The sequence below is a fragment of the Panthera tigris genome, chromosome B3 (assembly GCF_018350195.1).
Source record: "Panthera tigris isolate Pti1 chromosome B3, P.tigris_Pti1_mat1.1, whole genome shotgun sequence".
NCBI classification, from domain to species: domain Eukaryota; kingdom Metazoa; phylum Chordata; class Mammalia; order Carnivora; family Felidae; genus Panthera; species Panthera tigris.
The window spans coordinates 53,763,199-53,788,106 of NC_056665.1; the positions used below are offsets into that span (position 1 = coordinate 53,763,199).

A 24,908-nucleotide genomic window follows, 5' to 3' on the forward strand; every position below is an offset into this window, starting at 1 on the left:
CTTCATGTTTGACACTGGGTGAGTCCCCACGGAAGCAGGAGTATTCCTGAGCACCATTCCTACCCTGGGGGACCACCACTGACTTAACTCTGTACAGAATTGACGGTGAATCACATCAATATGCTCCAGTAAACACAAACTCAATGCATTTCCAACTTGACAGCCTCTTATCTGGATCCTACTGCCATCTGACAGAAGGCAAAGTATGATGGGAGAAATTAGACTGGAAGAGACAATGATCTTAGCCTTTGTAGCTAAAATATTTTATTTTTGCAAATCAAAATAAAAAAACTGCACCTTTATTTTTATTTATTTTTTAATTTAAAAATTACTTTTGGGGTGCCTGGGTGGCTCAGTGGATTGAGTGTCCAACTTTGGCTCAGGTCATGATCTCATGGCTTGTGAGTTCGAGCCCCGTGTCGGGCTCTGTGCTGACAGCTCAGAGCCTGAAGCCTGCTTCAGATTCTGTGTCTCCCTCTCTCTCTGCCCCTCCCCTGCTCATGCTCTGTCTCTCTCTCTCGCAAAAATAAACAAACATTCAAAAAAAATTAAAAATTAATTTTATTCCAGTTTTATTAGGAAATAATTGACTTACACCACTGTGTAAGTTTAAGACATACAGCATGATGGTTTGAGTTACATGTATTGTGAAAGGATTACCACAGTAGGCTTGGCTAACATCCATCTTGTCATGTAGAGACAATAAAAAGAAAGAAGAAAAGAATAAAGGGAGAAAATTTTTCTTGTGATAAGAACTCTCAGGATCTACTCTCTTAACAGCTTTACTGTATATCATCCAGCAGTGTTAGTTACAGTCATCATGTTGTACATTACATCCCTAGTACTTACTTATAACCAAAAGTGCCTCCCCACCACCCTGCCCCACCCTATAACCACAAATATTCTGATGTTTTTCTATGAGTTTGTTTAGGTTCCACATCTAAATGAGATCATACAGTATTTGTCTTTCTCAGTCTGAGTTATTTCACTCAGCATAATGCCTTCAAGGCCCATCCACACTGTGGGAAATGGTAAGATTTTCTGAGCAAACACGTTTCTAGAATTACTCCCAGGGTCTGAGAATGGAAAGTGCAGGTGAGGTGAGCTGTAGCTCAAGCTTCTTTAGTTTCATGGTTAGTGGGCTTCTGGTGGTGGTAACGGGATGGTCATGTGAAGACCAAGCAGGGCTCTGAAGGCCATTGTAAGAACTTAACTTTTCTCTTGCATTGGATGTTGGACGTTTTGAGCAGAAGAAGATGATTCTTGTGCCAGGCATATTAATGCTGCCAAAGATGTCCATGTCTTAATCCTTGGAACCTGTGAATAGGTTACCTTACATGGTAAAAGAAACTTTGGAGATGTGATTAAGGATCTTGAGATGGGATGATTGTCTTGGTTTATACCCACTGTAGGCCCACTGTTATCACAAGGGTCCTTGTAAGAGGGAGGCAGGAGAGTCAGAGAAAGAGATGTGACAGTGGAAGTTACAGGTCAGAGTGACGTGGCCCTGAGCCAAGAAATGTGAGCAGCTTCTAGAAGCTGTAAAAGGCAAGGAGCAGCTTCTCCCCAGAGCTTTTAGAAGGAGCTCAGTCCTTATGAAACATCTTGATTTTAGCCCTGTAAGCTCCATCTTCAGACTTCTGGCCTACAGAATAATGAGCTAATAAGCTAACGTGTTGTTTTAAGCAACTGAGTTTGTGGTGATTACTTAGAACAACAATAAGAAAGTAATACAATTATAAAAGGATTTCTGTAGTTGCTCTATTGAAAATAGATTACAGGGGCAGGGGTAGAAGTAGGGAGGGCCTAGGGGAGGCTATTACAGGAGTAGAAGAAGAGAGGAGGAGTGACTTGGACCAGAGTGTGGATGGGGGCAGGGTGGAGGGGGGGATTGGGGAGGAGTGTGAGAAGCGGGCAGATTTCTTTTTTGCCCAAAGTTCTGGTCCCATTGTATCTCTTTTATAATATGTGTATCTGAATGCTTCACTCATAGGTAAATAAAGCAAAGTTCCTAATTTTTCTTTTGGCCTTGTCACATGTGGTCCATTATTCTGTTAGAAGGGACAGTGAGCAGGAACTGGGGATGTCCTCTTGAAAAGTCCATATTTTATCTTAGGTGGCAGACTGCCTCTACCAAATTTCTTCTCTTTCCAGTAAATGAGTACAGCTCAGTTTGGATAAGGTGCTTGGCTAAACAACCTGCCATACTCCACAGTGTGTATCTAGCCGCATAAGTTCTCTTCAGACCTGCTTGGGACAGGTGGTGATGCCTTTTCACTATGCATCTGGCCTTGACTTTCTTTTTTTTCTGGTTTCCATGGTTCCTTGGGCCTCTCCTGTGCTTCCTTGCTGTGTGGGTATTCATGGGCATGTTCACCCTTTGAAGGCTGTTGCTGTCTTACTTGCTTTTCCTTCACTGTATACAGTAGAACCTTGCTCAAAGGACCTCAATAAATATTTCTGGAAGAAATCACTGTTTTGGCTCCAGCAGATTTTAATTGCCACATGGATTCAGGGATCTGAGGCACAGAAACCAGTAAGTACTAAAGAATTCCAATTTATAGGCCCCATGCATCTGAAAGTAACAAACATAAGCCTTGCAAAACACGGCTTCCTGTTTAACCCCTGAGATACCAAACAAATAAGAGACATCTTTACATTTTCTTCTTGTGTATCTTTCTTTTCTACCTGGGGTTCTTTCCTCTCACTTGGTGACAGGTGGCTTGCTTTCCTTGGATGGCCAGAATGTGTCTCACAGGGGAAAACTAAATGTCCTTCAGCTTCATTTAGGCTCCTCTGATTCTTGGGGTAGATCCTGATTTTTTTGTGTGTGTGTGTGTAAGGGGATGCTGTAGGAAGATACAGCTCTTTTTCATCTTTATAGGAAACATTTTGACCATGGCCCAGTCCATAAAAATGCATTTGTTTCATTTGCTATACATAATAAAATTGTAAAAGAGTGGAAATAAAAACTAACAGTTTAGCACTGGGCCCATATGGGACAGGTTGCACAGAAAGCAGTAAGTTTCAAACAACAGTTTGGGAGCATATTCTCAGCAAGGGCTGCCCAAAGGCTCCAAGGAGAAGGCAGGTAGGTTCTTGAGGTTGGCCTCCACCAGGAAGCAGAGAGAAGCCTAGAAGCAGTAGAATGGAGGAGGTCACAGGGCTGCAAGGTTAATTGGGAGGGAGTGTGTGTTTGAAGTATACTTTGCAGCAAGGCATTCACTGAGAGAGTTCTCATCTTCCTCTCCTTGACCTCTGGGTGTAGTCACATGGCCATTTGTGGTTTCCCAGCCAGCTCTGAACAGTATCATCTGCCATCTTCTTATACTCAGAATCTCTTCCAAACAGCTTTGACAAGAAAGGCAGCTCAGTGTTTGAATACTGACTGTACTGCATACTCTTGCTGGGCCTTTGTTTACCTCACTTGTAAAGTGGAATTAATAATAGCATGTACCTAGTAACATTGTTTTGAAGAATAATGAAATAATGCATGCAAAATAGTTCATAAAGTATCTAGCTTTTACCAGTGCTCAATATGTTAGCTGTTATGTTGTAATAATTGTTAAATCTCCAGTTGTGAATCTGTACTTAGAGAAAGCAATGTACCATTGGCTCACATGAAGATGTGTCAATTTTTACTTGTAACTTGTGTAATACAATTCATGTAATGGTGGAAGAAGAATGAATTGGTTAAATTTTTTTATATTTTTTTGTGAAGCTATAAGTAAGCCATGGGAGGAATAGAGCTTCCAATAAATCAAATTTTCCAAATATCTGGACCTGATGAGCAAGTTGGCTCAGCCAAGAGGAAAACAAACCCAAGGCCTTTTAGTATTTGTTTGAATCCCCTAACTCTGTTTCCAAGCTCTTTTGTGAGGACAAGTATAAAAAAAAAATTGTGGGAAGATTTTTCTTTTTTTGCCTCAATTCTCTTAAGTTTGCTGTTCAAATGTCAATAAGTCCCAGCAGCCGCAGGTCACCATTGGGTTTCAATAGGAAACCCCAATTTAGGGCACATATTTTTCAATTGTATCAGAATGTGCTTTTGGAGTCAAATCAGGAAATCTTGGAGGGTGGGGAACTCTTTTCTTTAATGCTCTCCCCACTTATTGTTCTTTCCTCATGTCTTTAATGAATTGCTTTGGCTCCCAACCACACAAACCAGATTGTGAAGAATGAAAGAAAATTCAGAAAGGAAAAGCTTAAGTTATTGATTTAGCTTGAGGGCATTTTTCTGAGACTTCTGGCCCAACCCAAAAAACCAACAACAACCCCAAGCCCCAAGCGACCCTCAATGTTTGGAGACATTCTTCAGCTTTTGGATTGGAACCAACCTTGTTGAGGAAGTATCAGTTCCTGTCATCAGGGTTTTGTACAGAGACCCCAATTTTTTTGTGGTGCTTCATCATTTCATATTTTTGGGGATCTAAAGCCAATTGCCTGAAGATTGTGTCCCAAACCACATTTGGTGAAGGACAAAATGCTCTGGAGTTAATTGAAGAAAGACCATTGTGTTCACTAATTAGGAATTTGTAGTTGCTGTGATCGCTTATGGGTCAAATGGAAGCATTCTAAATCTTCCCCCTTACTCTTGGTCTTTTTTTTTTTTTTTTTAAACATGTTTTATTTATTTTTGGGACAGAGAGAGACAGAGCATGAACGGGGGAGGGGCAGAGAGAGAGGGAGACACAGAATCGGAAACAGGCTCCAGGCTCCGAGCCATCAGCCCAGAGCCTGACGCGGGGCTCGAACTCACGGACCGCGAGATCGTGACCTGGTTGAAGTCGGACGCTTAACCGACTGCGCCACCCAGGCGCCCCTACTCTTGGTCTTTTAACAGAGCTACTGCTTTCACTAACTAGTCTTAAATACTAATATATTAGGCATTGTTCATAGACAAACTAAGGGGGAGAAAAAGGCTTAAATGAACGTCTTCTCCTGCCTGCTAGAAGTGGAAGTTGAATCTCTCTGTTGTTTTTTTTTTTTTTTGTGTGTGTTTTTTTTAATGTTTATTTATTTTTGAAGGAGAGAGAGAGCGTGAGTGGGGAAGGGCAGAGAGAGGGAGACACAGAATCTGAAGCAGGCTTCAGGCTCTGAGCTGTCAGCACAGTCTGATGTGGGGCTCGAACCCACAAGCTGTGAGATCATGACCTGAGCCAAAGTCAGACGCTTAACTGACTGAGCCACCCAGGCACCCCAGAAGTTGAATCCTTTATAACTTAATAGAATATGAGGGAAAAGAGCCTAGATTAGGAGTTAGGTGTTGCCTCCAACAACCTGGGGAAGAATCAAGAGGCATTTGCCTGTTTTCATTAAGAATATCTGGATGTTACTTCAGATCCTCTTAAGAAATAATAATGTAAGCAACTTTAAGACTGATTAGCCAAGCTTGGATGATTTCTTTTTCTCACCTATTCGCTTTTTTTTTTTAGAAAGAAAGCAACACAAAGTGGCATTATTTTTCTGAGGAACCACAGATAAGGAGAAGTCATGACTTAAAACATGCTCACACACACAGTTGGTAGAAGATCTCAGGCCTCTGGCTTAAAGATCCAAGGCACTGTTAGGAAACTCATTTTTATGCGTCCCCACAGTCTTGGTGACAAAGAACAATTTCCAGCAGGGTTAAAAATTTCCAGCAGGGTTGTGTTATGTCCTTCTCATCTTTTAAGCTTGTGTTTTAGTGATCAGATAACTGGTGCATCTTTTCCTTCCAAATGGAAAGACAAGCCTATGCACATACATAAGTGGGTATAGTTTTACTATCTGAAACCTATAATCTGCCCAATCAGATAATTATTTCAGGGAGGCATGGGGTAGACTGCAGGGCAATTATTTTGAAATTGAGGTAATTGGTAAAACATTTTTGGTAAATGTTTCCTAACATTTAACTGATTTATAAATGACCACTTCACAAAGTAAATGCTGTATCCTTATTTAGTTCTCTTGGATAAGGTAACAGGAAGCAATGGCTCAAAGATAAGGATTCTATGACTACTTCATTGATTCTTTATTTGAATGAGACAAGCATCAGATTATACTGGCCTTTATGAGTTTTGGAGAGTGAAGGCTATTTCCTTTATCTTATATGAAGTAGGACTTCACAGGTTTAATTACCTTTTTTTTTTCTATACCTATGTTTCTGTATTCTGAAGCAGATTCAAAACAGGTGTCTAAGATAATTCTGCCTCTGCTAATGGCTTTTCTCTTTGCTTGCTGAAATGATGAAGGATAGCTTCCTATCTAGGCAAACGTCTTTGTTAGGCTCCTCAGCTGTCACAAAAGGATGCTACACTTTTACCAGCTTGATTTTGGGTCTTAAGAATCTGTACTCAGCTAGTAACAGCACAGTAGTTCTTCAGGTATTTTTCAAGAATTTCAGTCTGAAACGCATAGTCATTTAGCATGTAGCTAAGTGCAGTGGAGAGAAATATGTTTAGGATGATTTCTGGAGGGACATGTAGTTTATCTATTCATATAAATATCCTAAAATACATTCCTGAATTTGATCAGCTCAGTAGACACTGAGTACAGAGACCCTAGTATTTGGCCCTCTGAATTGTGTTTGGAAAGACATGCCTGCAATTGTTACAAAATACAGCTCTAAAAAACTCATTTTATGTTCTTTGTATCAAACAATGACTTCTTTATGAGGATTTGTTAGAGATATTATTGTTTGAGCCAAGAACTAATATATAATTGTACTTTTCCTGAATAACTGGTTTATTTTTACCATATAGGCAGTGAAATAAATGGAAATAGACCAGCTTTTCCTTTTTCTGTGAATTTGTGGCCCACTTAGGACAGGTATGTGGGTGATCATGTCAGTTTTATTTTCCTTCTTCACTATAGTTGATTATCATCCTTGCTTCTATATCTTCTCTCACTTGGCTTTATTTTTAATACTTAAACTATTTTCCTTTTGTACATTCTTGAGTTATTTTGGAGATGTATTTGTACATAAACACTTGTATGTCAGAAAGTGTTCTTATTGCCCCTTCACACTTGATTATTTGGCTAGGTGTAGAATTCTAAGCTCAAACATATTTTTACTTAAAGCTAGAAGGCATCACTCTAATGTCTTCTATCATCCTTGTTATTGATGAGAAATTTCATGTTAGCCTGATTCTTGTGTCTATAAGGGCTAGCCATTTTTTTTCCTCTTCTGAAATTTTAAAATATTTTCTATTTGTCTTTGGAGCTCAAAATTTTTTGCATATCTGTCCCTCCATTTTCATTCATCCTCTTTGAAGAGTTATATCTTAGACTGGTGCAGGGAAATTTTCTTCTGCTTAGTTGATTATTTCTACTTATCCATTGTTTATGTTCTCTTCTCCTAAGTGTTCTTTGCACATCTTCCTCCTCTTTGTCATTTTACTATATATTTGAAGAGTTTTCTTCAGTTTATTTTTCATTCTGTCTATCCTACTATACAGTTTCCCATTAAATAATTTTTAATTTCCAGGAACTCTTTCTTATTTTCTGCTATCTTTATTCCTATCAGCTTGTTTTTGCTTCATGGGTGCTATGTCTTCTTGAATATTTTCAAGCTACTAATTAGCATAAAAAACATTTTCCCCACCTGTTTTTAGCATTATCTCTTCCTCTTGCGTCCTTCCCTTTTGTGCTATTGATTTTTTCTCAGATGTCTGGTGACTTACGGTTGCTGGTTTGTGTTTACAAATGAAGGACTAACTAGATACATGAGGGCAGTTGTAAAACCCTTTCCCCCTGCCAGCCCTCTTCTCTAAATTGGAGGGTTGGTGATGTAGCCAGCTCCCAGGGAGGTTTTTCTGCATGTGTCAGTTTGTTCTGGCTACAATAGTAGAATGCCATAGACTGGGTTGTTTACAAACAACAGAAATTTATTTATCATGGTCTGGAGGCTTGGGAAGTCCAAGATCAAGGTGCCCGTGGTTTTGGTGTCTGGTGAGAGCCTGCTTCCTGGTTCACAGATGGCTGTGTTCTTGCCATGTCCTCATAGGATGCAAGGGGCAAGGGACTCTCTGGGGCCTTGTTTATAAGATCACTAATCCCATTCATGAGGGCTCTACCCTCATAATCTAACCACCTCCCAAAGACCCTCAAATACCATCACATTAGGAATGTTTCAACATGTGAATTTTCTGGGGTCACAGGCATTCAGTCCATAGTCTGGCAAATCCCACAGCTGCCTTTGTAAGGCAGGGTTTACTAGGACCTGAGTCTCCTGTAGCTGATGTGGAGGTTCAGAGCTGCTTCTCTTAGGTCTGAACACCCACTCTTGGTTTCCTTCCCAGGCATGTTGCCTACTCTCGTTAGTGGGCAAAGTTGGAGGGTGTGAGTGAGGGGCCCACCTAGCTCAATTTTTCTTTAATGTTCTGGTGATGCTCAAAAACTAGACTGAACAGATAATTTATCTTCCAAACCAGGACACTTTTGAGAGTGAACGGTGATCCTATTAGTTACTTTGCCAAGACAATGGGCATAAACTGGGACTGTCACCCTATGTATAACACATTTTCGACCTTTGTATTTATTGACTGAATTTGGAACTTCTCTGGGGCTTCACTGGGAATTTTTAAAATTTTGAACCCCTTCTAGCCTCCACTTGTTTTCTAAAACTGTTACATTTTTATTCTTCAAAAAAGAAAAAAAAAAGAAAAAAAAGACCTATTGCTGCTATTTCAGTGAGGCCTGAGTGGGAAGAGTGATAGAAGGACATATTTAGTTGGCTATCTTTACCTGGAAGCTCTTTGAACTGCAGTTTAACATATGCTGGCTCACTATATTTTATACATCCTTCTGTATCACTTTACACCTTTTTGGAACCACAAAAGTTCAGTGATAATGGTTATGTAGCAGTGAGCTTATCCTAGTAAATCATTCATCTCCTAGTGGGTACTTTTCTTTTAGTATTCTCACAGCTGGAAGGTTCCTGAAATGCCTATGGAATATTGGGCATTAAGTCATTGAACCTCTGAACAATGATTGGGAGTTGTTTATTGAGGATTAATTTTCAGCTTCCTCTTCTTACATGATGTGACATATTGCCAAGAGAGGTTTACATCCCCTCACCCACGGTCATAGCACATGAAAGAATGTCAGTTCTTGGCCTAGCAGAGTTAGGTTAAAGGCACAAAGCTATAGGGATGTAGAACCAAAGCTGGGATTTTGTAGAGCTTAGTGAAGGGATGGAAAATAGGATGCCAGAGTTTATTCATAAAGACTCGGTTCAGAAAGATAGTACTTAGTAGAAGTACAGAAGCAAAGATAAAGATTTAATAATAATGATTTAGAAGCCAAAAGAAGACTTCCTGGCTCTAACAAAATCTCACGGGACAAGAGCAAGAGCAAGTCCAAGTTCTCGTGGACACGGAGAAGAACATTCAAACTTTCCTAGCGCAGAAATTACTCTTCTGGCCCCTTGGGTAAAGGGCTATTCTCAGTCCTTGGGGAGGGTGGTTACAGGGAGACACTGGACAGGAGCCAAGATTCTGGTGTTTGGAGTGACTAAAATCAGGTGCATAACTATAGAATTCTATCCCTGGATGTGCTCCTTATAGTGTGAAATTTAAAAATGATGACCATCTGAATGTGTGTGAGGTCAACTAAAGGCAATTAATGTAAAAATTAGCATATCTAATTTTTGACTTACAGCTAAAGTTAATATTTAACTTACAAGCAGGATGCCAGGTGGGCCAGGTTAACTTTCATCCTCCTAATAACATCCATTGTTTTCCTGTCAGCCGTTTTACCATGCCTGGGTGAAGGTAGGGATGTTTAAACAAATCATCCAGCTTTTTAAGCTTTAAGTCCCCTCACCCTCCAAAATACCATTTTGGACTTTGATATTTTTGCTCTTTGTTAGGGAAGCAATAAGAAGGTTAGGATGATGCTTTGATAGCCAGGGTTTGAAATGTTTCCTGCAGGGGATGATTGGTTAAGAGGTTGCCTCCTGGTGAATTCAGGATTTCAGAGTTACATATGTTAGGGACAAGCCCACTCAGGTGTCATCAGCTGTGGACATCAGTCCAATATTGTTATTATCAAAAACTAGGTGAGCTAGCCTTGAAAACAGGAATAGTCACAGGGAACTGACTTAATTACATAGGTAAGAAGAAAGCCATGTAGGTGGATGTCAAACAGACCTTTCACAAAAGGTAGAGAATCAACCATAACCAAAGACAGGGTGTCATTTGTCAGAAGCAGTCTTCAGATATAAACGTAGCATCATATTTTCAGACTTGAGCCAATGGGGCTGTAGAGACAGATTCCTCTTGGACTTTGGGGAAAAAGTTGTCAGTTCTTACAAATCGTGGTACCTGGCCTAGGGAGGGTAGTGGTGATAAAATAGGTTCTTTCTTCCTCCCCACTTCTCTTCATTTCCCTCATCTTTGTCACCTTAATTCTACTTTCAGCTCTTCCTCTCTTTGCTTTCCCCTTGCTCTTCCTTCCCCCATCCCTAATAGATGCCTCTAAGTTACTTTCCACCCTCCAGTCTCCTTTATCTCTGTGGTTAAGTACCTTCTCCAAACTCAGACTCTTATTACTATCCCTGTAGTTTTTACCACCTGTCACTTACCCAGGTGGAGAGCTGTGGGATTAAGGGGGTCCCAGGTGAAATGGTGAAGTTACTTATCTTGAATGTTCTGCATTGACATCTGGTGTTCATTTTGCTGGTCTCCATTCCATAGCTTTCATTAGTCCATCATCACCCTTTTGTCAACTCTGAATTTAGTTAAATGGAGCAAGAACTTGCTACTTTTACTACAAAAACATGCTCTACTGGTGTTTCGGGTGCACTGTTTTTCCTTTGCCAGTGCAAATTTTATTTTTTTTTTTAAATTTTTTTTTCAACGTTTTTTATTTATTTTTGGGACAGAGAGACAGAGCATGAACGGGGGAGGGGCAGAGAGAGAGAGGGAGACACAGAATCGGAAACAGGCTCCAGGCTCCAAGCCATCAGCCCAGAGCCTGACGCGGGGCTCGAACTCACGGACCGCGAGATCGTGACCTGGCTGAAGTCGGACGCTTAACCGACTGCGCCACCCAGGCGCCCCTGCCAGTGCAAATTTTAATTTATGCACCATCATAATCTTTGAGTTTGTTGTTTTATTTTATTTTATTTTTTTATTTGTACTGGTGTTTGCATTTTTTTCCCCAGAAGATATTTTGGCTACTTCCAGCAAAGGGTAAGTCTCAGTCTCCTGATGATGTGCAGTTCCTCTGAATATGCCTGGGTGGTTCAGTCAGTTAAGCACCCAACTCTCATGGTTCGTGGGTCTGAGCCCTGCGTTGGGCTCTGGGCTCACAACATGGAGCCTGTTTGGGATTCTCTGTCTCTCTCCCCTGATCATGCACTCTCTTTCTCTCAAAAAAAAAAAAAAATCATTTTTGCTCAGTGACCAGAAGGTCAGTGACCTCCATGGCCACTTCAGTATGGTTTTGTTTGGCTCTACAGTATTTTGTGACTTGGTAGCAAAAAAAAAAAAAAAAAAAAGAAAAAAAAATCTCAGTGTGGCATTTGACTTTCAACAGCATTCTCCTTTAGGAACTACTCGGAGTTAAGAGAAAGGGTCTTTGTGGAGCTAAAGGGATGTAGAAATTGGAGACACATAATGTTTTGTTTTATGGCTGGCATCAGAATTACAATGAGACAAATTTCAGCTTTCCATTTTGGGACTTTCCAACACATGTTCCAACATTTAGGCTGGAAAAAACCAATGCCCTTCAAATTTCAAAGGAAAGAATTCTTGCAACCTTGACTACAATCAAAGTAACCTAAGTGATGTTAGTTTAATGAGTTATATGTTTCTTTGGGTCAAAAATTTAATTTCATACCTGATTTCTCCTTCTCTTTAGAAGTAGAACGGATAGTGAAAGCCAATGACCGTGAACATAATGAAAAGTTCCAGTACGCAGTGAGTAAAACATACATGGCACATGCATGCTGGGATGAGTTTTACCTTAAGAAGAGTTGGATTTATGCCTTCTCGAACTTTACAACTTCACCAAAAACTTTCTTTGTTTTGGCCCATTTTAGTTTCAAGGTGCTATATGTTTCCATGAATACAGGTTTTAGTAATGTTTATACACTTATTTTTGTCATGCCGTAAGAGTGGTTGGTATGTTCTTTGGTATAGGAAGAAGACAAAATTTCTTTCTCACGAATTGATAGTTAATTTTGGTGTCTATTTGGCCACAAGAATACATAGGGCCACTAGAATAAATAGGCCTCTGTGGTAATAGTGATAGAAGTGATGGTATTGGCTGATGGGTGATGAATGGCTTTTGGGGGATTTTCTCTAGCTCAGGCTCAGTGTGGAAAAGTATGTGTAGGACAAAGTTCTGAAGTCTGGAATGATTGTGTTTATCAAACGAGAAGTGGAAATGATTAGTTAAAATGTGCAGGCTTTAAGCTTGTACTGAACTAGTTGAAAAAAATGTTTTTCAAGAGGATTTTTTTCACTTACGTTAGAAATATTTATTGTCTGTTAAGTCACTAGCACTGCTCTAGGAACTTTGGATACATTGATGAACAACTTCATGCATTACAAGATAGGACCTCATAAAGATCTTCTCATCTATCTATGATTCAACCTAAGTTGTTACATGGAGTCTTTTATAAGCTCTAAGAAAGATAATTGGTAGAAGTGATTTTGTAGGTGACATTTGGCCTATAAGATTGAGTGCAGCAACACCTTTCATGAAGGAAGGTCTCAATTCAAAGAGGGTTTTGATAACTATGAAGGCAGGGCGATATTTGGCATTGCTTATTTAGGCACTAGCCAGAAGACAGAGTTTTGCACAATGGATAATTTTTAGCATTTTGTTCTTATTGGTAGGTTTTTCCCATATATGGAGATGGATGCGTTGGGCTAAGCTTGGTACTATTAAATATTCAACAAAGGTAGCTAACAACTGCACTTTTCTCATGCTGTACGAATCGTGTAATTATATTTTGTTGTCCAGTGGCAGTTGTTCTACACGGAATCAGTACACTGGCTCTATGACAGAGTTCTCATTGTAAAATAATATATTTGCACCCTGATTTTATTCATCAGTCTTGTAAGTTTGGTTAACATAAGTCTGCCTTTGAGAGAAGGAATCCTTCTCAGGAGGCTGATGAACATGTTGCTTAGCCTGAGAGAATGAGGCTTTAATTCCTATTGGTGATTTAAAAAAATTTTTTTAATGTTTATTTATTTATTTATTATTATTTTTTAATACGAAATTTATTGTCAAATTGGTTTCCATACAACACCCAGTGCTCATCCCAACAGGTGCCCTCCTCACTGCCCATCATCCACTTTCCCTCCTATTGGTGATTTATGTCACTCTCTCTGGCTTCTTGACGTCTAGTTATTTGGCACCTCTGGTCATCACCAAACTTGGCTCCATACCTTTACATCCATTCTATATCTAGTCCTTTAACTGTAGAGGATGACTCCTGAAAGCCTTAACCATCAAACCTCAAATCAGAAGAGTAGACATGTGTATATTTTAAGACCTTGTGGACACACCTGGGTGGCTCAGTTGGTTAAGCTCTGACTTTGGCTCAGGTCATGGTCTTGTGGTTCATGAGTTTGAGCCCCATGTCGGGCTCTGTGCTGATAGCTCAGAGCTTGGAGCTGGCTTCAGATTCTCTGTCTCTCTCTCTCTACCCCTCTTCTGCTTGTGCTCTCTATCTCTCTCTCTGTCTCTGTCTCAAAAATAAATAAAAAAATTAAAAAAAACCCTTGGGGAAAACAGTAATAAGTAATCCACTGTGAAGTAATTATGCATTTCAGTATTTACTTGTTTTCCAGTGTGTAGCAAGTATTTTCATTCTGTGAGTAGTAACTCTATTAGGAAAGCCATATTTTATTTGCCTTTTGTGAGATGATAGTTTTTTCTACTTACAGCTATTTTTACTTAATTTATGAAATATTTCAAACTTATGGAACAGTATAGGAAACAATGACACCTGTGTGCCCACTACCCAGATTAAATAGATGTTAACAATTTTTGCCATGATTGTTTCAGATCTTTTAAGAGTAATATCACACTAATGACACAGAGATGGTTTTCTCTTGAGCTTGCATGCTAATGAACAAAAGCACTTAGATGTGTGGCTACAGCTCTGTGTTCTCTTGGGCTTCCTAACAACAACAAAACAGTAGAACAATATTCTATGACTGTAGCGTATCAAATAAGGCAGCTCAGTCTCTGAGTTAAAACCTTCCAAGGAAAGAACAAAACTCATTAGGAGCTGGAGAAACCAAGAAGGACAAGAGTTGAGAGAGGGAAGCTGCAGAGGAGAGATGAGCACAGGTATCCCTAGTCTATCAATCACTACTGTGGCTCAGAGAGGATGAGCCAGGCCCACCTAAAATGGGAGTGGGTCCCCACTGTACACAGCTTGATTTGGGAACTCCGAACAGGATGGCTGACCATACAGTGAACTGTGGGACCATTCTCAGCCCATCTATTCAGGTACAAATTGGGGATGATACAAGTACTTATTTCAGTTAATGTAAGGATTGAAGTAGAGTAACACACAATGACCCTATGAGCTAGTCTGTGTAGAGATGGGATCTGAATCTGATTCAGCCTGATATTCAGATTCACACAGATTCAGCCTGATATTAAGGCTTTTAAACTACTTATTATATGGAATATGTTTGTAAGAACGATGAAAGCCTGGGACTTTTTGCTCAACCTCGCTTTGAAGGATATTGCCCCAAATGGAAAAGGATTTGAAGAGACCTCTGTAGATCTTAGGGAGGAGAATGCTTATAATTGGAAAAGCAGTATTCCCACTTAAAGGCTGAAAAGGAGATGGGAATAAACTGAAACTATTTCTGAAAAAGAAAAAGGGAGAACTGGTGAAGTCCCACCCAAATGTAGTGTAAAGAGTGTTTTTAGGATAAGATAGGCCATGGTTTGAATGCTTTCTCTCATTTGCTAACTTGTGATCTCAATTTGTTTATTTCTCTGAACATCAGTTATTTCATATGTGAAATAAGGAATTTTCCTCATAAGACTATTGTTTTTAATTAGAGTGCAAGCAGGGGAGAGGGGCAGAAGGAGGAGAGAGAAAGAAAGAGAGAATCTTAAACAGGTACCATGCTCAGTGTGGAGCCAGATATAGGGCTCCATCCCATGACCCTGGGATCATGACCTGAGCTGAAATCAAGACTAGGATGCTCAATCCACTGAGCCACCCAGGTGCCCCTCATAGGATTATTTATTAAAGATTTAATGAGATAATTTATATAAAATACTTGACAATAGTAAGACTAGCATACATGTATACATACATACATATCTCATAGTTGCCATGTACCAGGACCTGCACTAAATATTTTATATGGACTTTGTCTCAAATCTAACTTGGTGGTGGGCAAGTATTCACAATAAATTACAGATTTCCTATAAGCATTAAATAAAGTAAGATATTGATAATAACAATGCTAGGAAGATACTGAAAAATGGGCTAAAGTCGTAAAACTTTGGTAGCAAGTATCACCCCCCAAATTAGCAAATCTGTGATACTAAAGGTATAGAAGTTGCTGCTGATGCAGTAGTAGAGAAACAAATGCAGCGACAGCAAGAAGACTACAGTATAAAGATTGCGGTGGTAGAGACCCCCACCCTGTCCCACCAAATAAGCTCTGTGTAAATGATAATAATTCAATGAGATATTTATTGATTACCTACTCTGTGCAAAGCATTTGGCGACTTAAGGAAATTTTCCTGACACTCTCAGCATGGATATTGACAGGTAGATAGATACATGACCAACTGTGATAGTAATAGCAATAAAAATAGTGACAATAGTAATAGCTCACACACACATAGTGCTTACCATGTGAAAAGTGTGGCTCTAAGCACTCTACTATACTAAACTTACTGAACTTAGCCACAGTTCAATGAATAAGAGCATATTTATTATCTTTTATCACCTCACTTTTGTGTGTAAAAACATTGAGGCATGGAGATCTCACTCAAGTGACTTGCTCAAGGTTGCACAGCTAGGTAGTGGCTCCCATTCTTATAGCTTGGTGTCCAGGGGCTTTGTACATTGCTGATCATCCACAAAACCCAGCCAGATGAAGTGGATCTCCATTTCCAGAACTAATAGGTGGCACAGCTGGAATTCTAATTCAGATTGGCCAGATTCCAAAGCCTATTTTTCCCATGATACCATAGTGCTCTTCTGACCAACCTGAAAAACAAACAGCACCAACAAAAGGACAAAATCTTCCAAATCCTCTCTCCTTCCCTCATATACCTATTTGTAAAATATTTATACTCTGGGGACAAAGACAGATAAAGGAGATACAAAATTTTACAAATGTGAGTCTAAGAATGACCTTAAATCTTACTCTTAGCATTTGTAAATGAGCACTTGGGAGAAAAATTTACACAAAGCTCAGATAAATGGTGTGATTTCCATAAGCACTAAGCCTGGCTGACCAAATGTTTCTCTTTGAAGGCTGAAGGAAGATATTTCAATACCTAGAGAACCTTAATTTGTCAACAAAGCCTAAAGCTTCAAAGCACATTATAGGTCATAACACAGGCTTAAAAAATGATCAAAAGTGCTTTTAAGAGCTAAAGGGTTTAGAACATTAACAAGAGACAAGGTTAATGATTCTAGGTGAAATTAATTGGTAAATTAGACATGAGATTGTGAAAACTGGAAGGTAGAAAACATAAAATTACAAGAGGGATTTTGGACTGCCAAGATGTGTACAGCAAAGTAGGATTGGAGACTCTAGGGAGAGCCAGCCAAGTGCTAGAATTATTATTCTCATTAGAAAGGAGTTCAAAGTTTTCCTGGTTAATAATAGGAATGAATAATGCAAGTAAGGAAAACAGTTGTTGTATTAAAATATGTTAATGTTAAAAATGTTAGAAAACTTGGTAAAGCCAGCCAAATATCCAGACTCGTTATCCCTATTAAAAGAAGTTCAAAGTGAATAGTAGAAGTTGTGAAAACCGTTGTAGTCATATTAATATGTGTTGATGTCAAGAAATGTCAGAAAAAGCGTTAGATTAATTATGGTTACTTTCTGATTTTGTTTAAAAATAAATGATGTTGGAAAACGTTGGTATTCCTACTGGTTCTTATTCTCTCCCTTTTCCACGTAGGCATACACCATCCTCATTCAATTCTCTGGAACTTTAACAGAATTGAGAAGGGGTATGAACTCATTTGAGTGATGCAACTGTCTTGCGTCAAACTCAGAAACTTCAGTAAAGCTGCACATTTAATATCCGAATGCCTTTTATGCACAAATGTAGACGCGAAGTTTCTAAAGGATTTTTTTTTCTTGAGCTAAAATATCCTGTTTAGGAAGTGTACACAAGCTTATATAGTTGGTGAAAATGTAACCAAATCATTTTGCATGCTTATAAAGAAAGTCTTGCATCCAAAAATTGCAATTCTGATATCTTGATTTATTCCTAAAATCTTAAAATGTGTTGTTGATATCATGGTTGTTGGATGGAATTTGCTGTTGGTCTTGTGATTTTTGTGCTTAGAACAATGACATTTGGGGTTTTCCAAAGAGTGTGGCAATTTGGCTGACTCAGCAGTTAGTGCTACAGTGACATCACCAAGACTCCCTTCAAAACAGTTTCTATTTTCTTCATCCATTTATACAGGGTTTATATGTTTCTACTTCTCTTTTCTCTTAGAATAGGTGGTTGAGAGTGGAGTAGAAAAATGTGGTTGGTTCACCATTATTCTGGGTATGTGAGCTTGAATGAGGTTACTGGACCTCTGTAGACCTCAGTAAAACTTCATGTTCCTGTGTGTGTGGGTGAATTGAATGTCCACTGTCCCCTTTTTTATAGAAATAAAAATGATATTCAAAATTCAATATATACACAATGTGCCCACTCTAAGTCTAAAAACGTGTGTTTGTTGAGTTATTTACTTTTCAAAGATTTGAGGCAGTGTGCAAAAAGAATGTAAAGCTCAAAGGGATATAGGGCACCTGCGTGGCTCAGTCAGTTAAGTGTCTGACTTCAGCTCAGTCATGATCTCCGAGTTAATGAGTTCGAGCCCTGCGTCGGGCTCTGTGCTGACAGCTCAGAGCCTGGAGCCTGCTTCAGATTCTGTGTCTCCCTCTCTGCCCGTCCTGACTCACACTCTGTCTGTCTCTCTCTCAAAAATAAATAAAGATTAAAACAAATTAAAAAAAAAGCTTGAAGGGATAAACATACACAAGGAAACTGGTATGAAATGAGTAAGTCACAGAGATGAAAAGTATTGCCTAGGGAATTTGGTCAATGGCATTGTAATAGCATTGTATGGTGACAGATGGGAGCTTCACTGTGGTAAGCATTGCATAATGTACAGACTTGCCAAATCACTGTGCTGTACTCCTGAAGCTAATGTAACATGGTGTGTCAACTATACTTAAATTTAAAAAAATGAGGAAAAAGACAAGCAGGCTATTTTTAGTGGGCCCCAAAGTGCATGCTACAAGGCCTTATCTGCTTAGAATGGCAATGTGTTGCCTGCTACGGGGTTTGCTAAAACAGGGGCTATATATTCTGTTTTCTACCTGAGCATATACGATCTACTCAAGAAGAGAAGACTAACCCATGAGAACAAACTTGATAACAGGTAATAAGGAAAAGATAATGCTAAATCCTAATTGTGCGATATGGCTTGTGAGTTTTTGAGGAAGTCTTGTCAGAGGAAATGGGAAGTGATATGGGCCTTGTTTGTTTGTTGTTTTACCACATATATTAAGAAGGGGGGGAAATGGGCAAAGTCCTGTAGTTAGACCCAATTGGGCATGAGGGGTGTGTCATAGGAAATTAACATTCAGGTAGGTGAGATAAGATTGTTTAAGAAAACTTGAATATGAGGTAACAGGCTCCCAGGAGCTAAGGAGTCACAAAGTGAAAAGGGATTTTCTTTGCCTTCCAGATAAAATAGAGTAGGTATCCAAATGGAGATGCCCAGGTGATACAGAATGTAACTGGGTGGGCTTAAAACTGTAGAGTAGGGATATTAGTTGGAAGAAGATGCTTCGAGCTAGGAGAAAAATAGAACTTGTTGAGGAGTGATGGCTGACTTGTGGGGTGTGGAGGGAGAAACCCACATTTAGTTAGAAAAGGGAAAGGGGGGAGCCCAAGAAGGAGTAGGAGCAGCAAAGATTGAGGAGAACAAAGAGAGGACAGTGAGATGAAAGCCAGGGGAAAAGGAGCCTCTCAGGAAAGGGGGGGGGGGTAGGGTTGCGTAACCATTCTAATGCTAGGTGCTCATCAGGTTAAGAGCTAAGGAAAAACATCTTTATTTTATTTTTAAAAAGATCTTTAATTTGAGTGTAGTTGCCACACAATGTTAAATTAGTTTCAGGCATACAGCATAGTGATTTGACAGATCTATATGCTATACTATGTTGACCACAACATATCTGTTCACCATACAGTGTTCATCACAATACTACTGACTGTATTCCCTGTGCTGTACCTTTTATTCCTGTGACTTAATCATTCCATAACTGGAAGCCTGTACTTCACTCCCCTTCATCCATTTTGCCCATCTTCCCCCTGCCTCCCCTGCAACCATCACTTTGTTCTCCATAGGTCTAATTCTCCTTTGGGTTTGTTCATTTATTTCATTTGTTTTGTTTTTTAGATTACGTATATGAGTGAGATCATATGGTATTTGTCTTTCTCAGTTGAACTTACTTAGAACGATACCTTCTAGGTCCCTCCATGTTGTAAATGGCAAGATCCTTTATATGGCTGTGTGATATTCAATTGTATATATATCATATCTTCCTTATCTATGTGTCCATAAACAGGCTGCTTCCATACCTTAGCTATTGTAAATAATGCTGCAGTAAACATAGGGGCACATACAGATTTTTGAATTTGTATTTTCATATTCTTTGGGTAAATACCTAGTAGTGAAATTATTGGGTCATATGGCATTTCTGTTTTTAATTTTTTGAGGAACCTCCATATAGTAAGAAAAACATCTTTAAATCAGAAGGGAGCAATTGGAGGACCTGAAGAAAATACCTTTATTATTATTTTTTTAAAGATAATATTTGAGAGTCAGAGGCAGGAAAAAAATGCAAAAGTAGGGAGCATGGTATAGCCCACCATTAAGAACTTGCAACAAAAAGGAAGGAAATAGTATATAAGCTTTCAGGCTTAGTGAAATTAAGTACATTTTTGAATCAATCTCACATATTTTGGCTATCCAAATGCATGGGAAGGTAAAACTCTAAATATTTTTTTAGGGAGAGGGGAGACTCTTAAAATATCAATATGTTGAGACACATCTGAGTCCTGCTTTAATCTTCAGCCTGATGAGAAATTTGGGTTTCTCTTTCTTTTCTTCATGAGCAGCATAGCAGCAGCACCGATATGCTGTAGATCGTCACCAATAGGCCTGATTATTAGAGCAATTTATGCACCAACCAAAGAGTACAGATGATGACAAGCAGTGTGACAAGTTGGAATTAGTTGTGGAAAGTGCCAGTAACTTGCATTTGTTATGGGTTTCTGGTTGTTGGTTGTTGTGTTTTGTATTAGGGCATTCCCATAGCAACAGTGGCTTTTTAGCAAACATTGCAAATGTCTTCTATTTTGTGTGCTGTTAATACGTGTAAATTATTCTATGTTCTATATGACAGAAGTGTTTCCTTTATAAATAATTTATGTGGAGGATAAAAAGTAATTTTTGGGCTTTACTTCATTTTCTTTCTGGATTTAAGAGTTTAAAAGTATAAACATTTTATCTCTTTGACATCTGATTTATTTAAATAGTCTTATTCTTTGGCTAAGCATTTGTCTGATTCCTTGTTTCTTTTATTTGGTTGGTCTGTTTTAATCTTTTGTTTTAGACTCTGAATTCGTATTTCTCAATGTTCTAAAATGGTGCATTAAGGGGTAGTTAAAGAATCCAGTTAAACTCTACAACTCTGAAGTGTTTGTTACGTACCTGTTGCATGTTTGAGATAATTTTAGTGTCTTCATAAACTTGTTCCGTTTCATCTGTGTGTGAAGTAAACTTCAAGTAAAGCCACACAGATTTTTTTTTAATTTTAATTTCTTCATTGCAGTGACATGAAATTGAAAAGGTTCCAAGCAATGTGTAATTGCAGTTAGAAGAATTAAAACAAGCTAATTTTGGTGTTAGAATCTTAGAGCTCCATTGTTGCCTGGCTATTGCCAGGCAAAGAAATGAAAAGATGGAGCAGGAAGAGAAGTAACTTCCTGTGTGGAGTGAGCAACACAAATGCAGTTTCCTTTGTTGGCAAATGGTTTATGAAAGTAATCCATAAATCAATCATGTGGATAAAATTTGGCAAGAGTGGTAACAGTTGAGAAGTTAACGGAAAAACCACCAACCCCAACGGTTTCAAAGTGATTTTTATCTTGTTTTGTAGTTTTCTTTACTGGACCAAATAGTTTGGTTCTGTGAATCATACTATGAAAAGATGGCAATTACCATATTTTACATTTTATAGCTGGAAAATTAATCATTTGTGTTAATGTTTCAAATTCATGTCCACAATTATGAAACCAGTGGTCAGATTACTGTTGTATTTTGAATCTGGCTTTTTCTGCAGTTTCTTACAAAGGTAAGCTATTTAAGCATGAATGTCAAACTTGAAAATATATGAAATATGATGCTAGGAGTTGGTTAGGAGCTATATATGTATGTGTGTAAATGTATGTGTGTTGCATGAATGTGTGCATGTAAGTAAGGTTTTAGTTGTAACTATGTGTGTGCATCTTTGGAAGAATGTTCTGGCTTGACTAGAGAAAGCCTGTTCTTTGAGGAATTGAGCAGAGGACAGCAATCAGATTCCTATATACAGATCAGTGGTATAAACCTCTGGCTGTTGGTATACCTGTCTTGACTTCTCTAGAAGCCCTAAGTGTTCTGGGTTTCATTCATGCTCCTTGGTTGTCAAGCTTGCTGTGAAACAAGGTCATGTCATTATGGCTGTGGCTATCCAGGTGCATTTTGGATAGGTTGTGGATGGTGACATCCAGGGAAGAAAAATTGTTTTATACAAATGATAAAACATGACTCACTTTTCAGGTACTGTAAGGAAGTTAGCTTAAGTGCATTAGAGAGTCTCAATTGTGGAGTTATCCTTTAAAGTTTTCCCATTCACTTCTGTCTCCAGAATTCTCACTGACTGCATATCTAGTCTTTATATCACTCTACAAGAGGGGAACTCACCACCTCTCTTCAGTGGGGAAGGGTGTGGAGTGTGGGGGGCCCACCTGGCTTAATTTTTCTTTAATTATTCTGATAATGCTCCAAAACTAGGGAGAATAGATAATTTCTGTTCCAAACCAGGGCACTTGTGAGAATGAAAGGGGATCCTATTAGTTATTTTGCCAAGACAGTGGGCATAAACCGGGACTGTCACTCTATCTATAACACATTTTCAACCTTTGTATTTAATGACTGAATTTGGAACTTCTCTGGTGCTCTGTTTTTGGATAGTTTTGATCATTAAACAGTTTTTCCTTCACTTGAGCCAAATTGATTTTCTCTTGCTTTATTATCTATTGGTTTATCTTCTGAGGCCAAAAGAGAGCCAACATGTCTTCTGGTTCACATGACAAACCTGATAATGTTTTTAAAATTCTAAACCTGGGTTCATTGAGTAGACTTATCTCCAGGACAGTCATCTGCAGTTTCCTCTTTTTTTTTCTCCCAAAGATCTTCAGCTTTTCTATAATCCCTTAAAGTGGGTTGTTCCGAAGTCAAACACCATATTCTAGAAGTTATTTGAGTAGCTCAAAGTAGGAGAAGAATTATTAATGCATCTAAGATTGCACTGGCTTTTTGGTGATGATTAACTTATCTTAATCTCATACTAATCTCATTTTCATCATTAATGACAAAGACTGTCACATTTCTCTCTTTATCTTGCTTGTCATGGAATTTGGCACACAACAGATAGGATTTCCTCTGTCATAAACTATTCCTTTGGTTATTGTGTCATATGCAGACTTAGGAGCATGTCTTCTACATCTTCACTGATGTCTAATCGAATGGGCCAATTGAATCAGGAGCTCTGGAAGTAGAGTCCAAGCATTAGTATATTTTTTTAAGCTTTCCAGGTAATTCTAATGAGCCAACAGGATTGAGAATCACTGTTATAAGTAAGTAATAAAAATATTGAGTATAACACATTTGAGACAGAACCATGTACCTTATCACTGGACACTTCCCTGTAGTTGCCATTGGACCATTAATCATTATGAATTGCTGACTTAACGAGTTTCCAGTTTCTATAATTAACTGTCCTTACCACCAACCTAATTTCTAGGCAGATTATTGCTTTCTATCTTAATAAGCAGAAAACTTTTTTTTTTAAAGCTGTTACAGTGCTGGTTTAAATGGCTTCTATATGGAAGCAGAAGGATGGAATAAATAATTGAACTTTAAAGATTCCTTACCAAGTTGTGTTTCTATGATTCTTGCAAACCACTTAGTTCCATGTTGTGATATTTTAAATACTCTTGTAGACCAAATGCCACAAAAACGCCATTGTTCTAGGCAAGACATTTTTGAGGTTAGAAGCACAAATGGGCTGAACTTCATAATGTTTCGCAGAGACAGCATTGTTCAGACATTTCTAGGTGAGAAAATAAGCTAAAGAAATATTGGATTTTTTTCCTTCTCCTTTGCTCTCTGATATGGGAAAGTTAATAAACTGTTTGAAGATGTTGTGCTAAAAATGTGAAAAGTCTCTATGCTAGTGCCTATTTTATTTTGGCAAAAGTAGTTCTCTAGGTTTTGTACTGGAAATTACTGTATCATTTTGTATTTTTTCCAGTTGGGCTTATCAGCCTTGTATTGAGTAATTAGTAGGTGTTTGTCACTTTGTTAAGTACTTTAGAGACTTAAAAAAGTATAAAATTGTAAAATTAGCATTTTTACTATATCTGGGTAAGGAAGACAATTTTCTAAGAGATGAATATTTTCTTGAAGTTCATATTGTTAATAATGTCTTTTTAAAAAAATTACAAAAGAATGGTAAAATACAATGTTGCATTTATATAAAAATGGTCTGACTTGATTTGGAAACCTACTAATTTGCATTGCACTTCAGACCCTGTCTAGATTTGGGGAACCATTTGGCCACTCAAAAAGTCAAGTGTCAGTCACCTTTAAGCCCATCTCAGCCTAAACTGACAGAAGAAAATGATGAACTCATTCAAAAGTACTCCTGGGGTATATTGAAATTAAATTTTTTTGAGTATGAAAGGTAGTTGATTTTTTGTTTAATTCAAATGTGAATTATATATATAATATATAATAAATGAAGTACTGATTTTAAGTGTACTTAAATATATATATTTAATATTTAATATTTAATATATGTATTTAATATATATATAATATAAGTGTACTTAAATATATATATACATATATGACGTGTATATATGTCATATATATGATGTATATATATATCATAATTAACTGTCCTTACTATATATATACATATATGATTACTTAAAATCAATACTTCAAATATTTTAACATAGGGAATAATTCTGAATTTGTTTTATGAACAAATAATTACAGATAATTTCCTGAAGCCATAAAGGCCTATATGCTGTTGTCTGTGCAAATGATCAGTATTTTGCACTTCAGCATTAAAAAAAAAAAAGGGTTTCTTGCACCTGCATTTCTTCTCCTCACTCTGCCATGTTCCCCCTTGCTTTCATATACCTATGGAATTTCTTCCACGGTCCCATGTTTTCCAACTTAATGCTTGGTCTGATCTTTTATTTGCAAGAGCTTAAATTGAAAGTGTGTCCTGAGAAACTTAACAGAAGACCATGGGGGAGGGGAAGGAAAAAAAAAAAGAGAGGGAGGGAGCCAAACCATAAAAGATTCTTAAAAACTGAGAATAAACTGAGGG

At 38.2% G+C, this 24,908-nt stretch overlaps 1 protein-coding gene across 12 annotated transcripts in view; it reads left to right on the forward strand.

Annotated features, from left to right (window-relative positions):
• The window catches only part of ATP8B4 (ATPase phospholipid transporting 8B4 (putative)), a 255,880-nt gene that overhangs the window by 38,537 nt on the left and 192,435 nt on the right, over positions 1 to 24,908 (forward strand). For 8 of the 12 annotated variants that reach the window (XM_042988887.1, XM_015537428.2, XM_042988899.1 and 5 more), the window contains one exon: positions 11,848 to 11,906. In XM_042988887.1, coding sequence (XP_042844821.1) covers positions 11,848 to 11,906 — 59 coding nt within the window. Of the gene's footprint in view, positions 1 to 2,464; positions 2,476 to 10,325; positions 10,328 to 11,847; positions 11,907 to 23,976; positions 24,215 to 24,908 lie in introns of those variants that run through there. The other 4 variants (XM_042988895.1, XM_042988894.1, XM_042988898.1 and 1 more) reach the window with 3 other exon arrangements.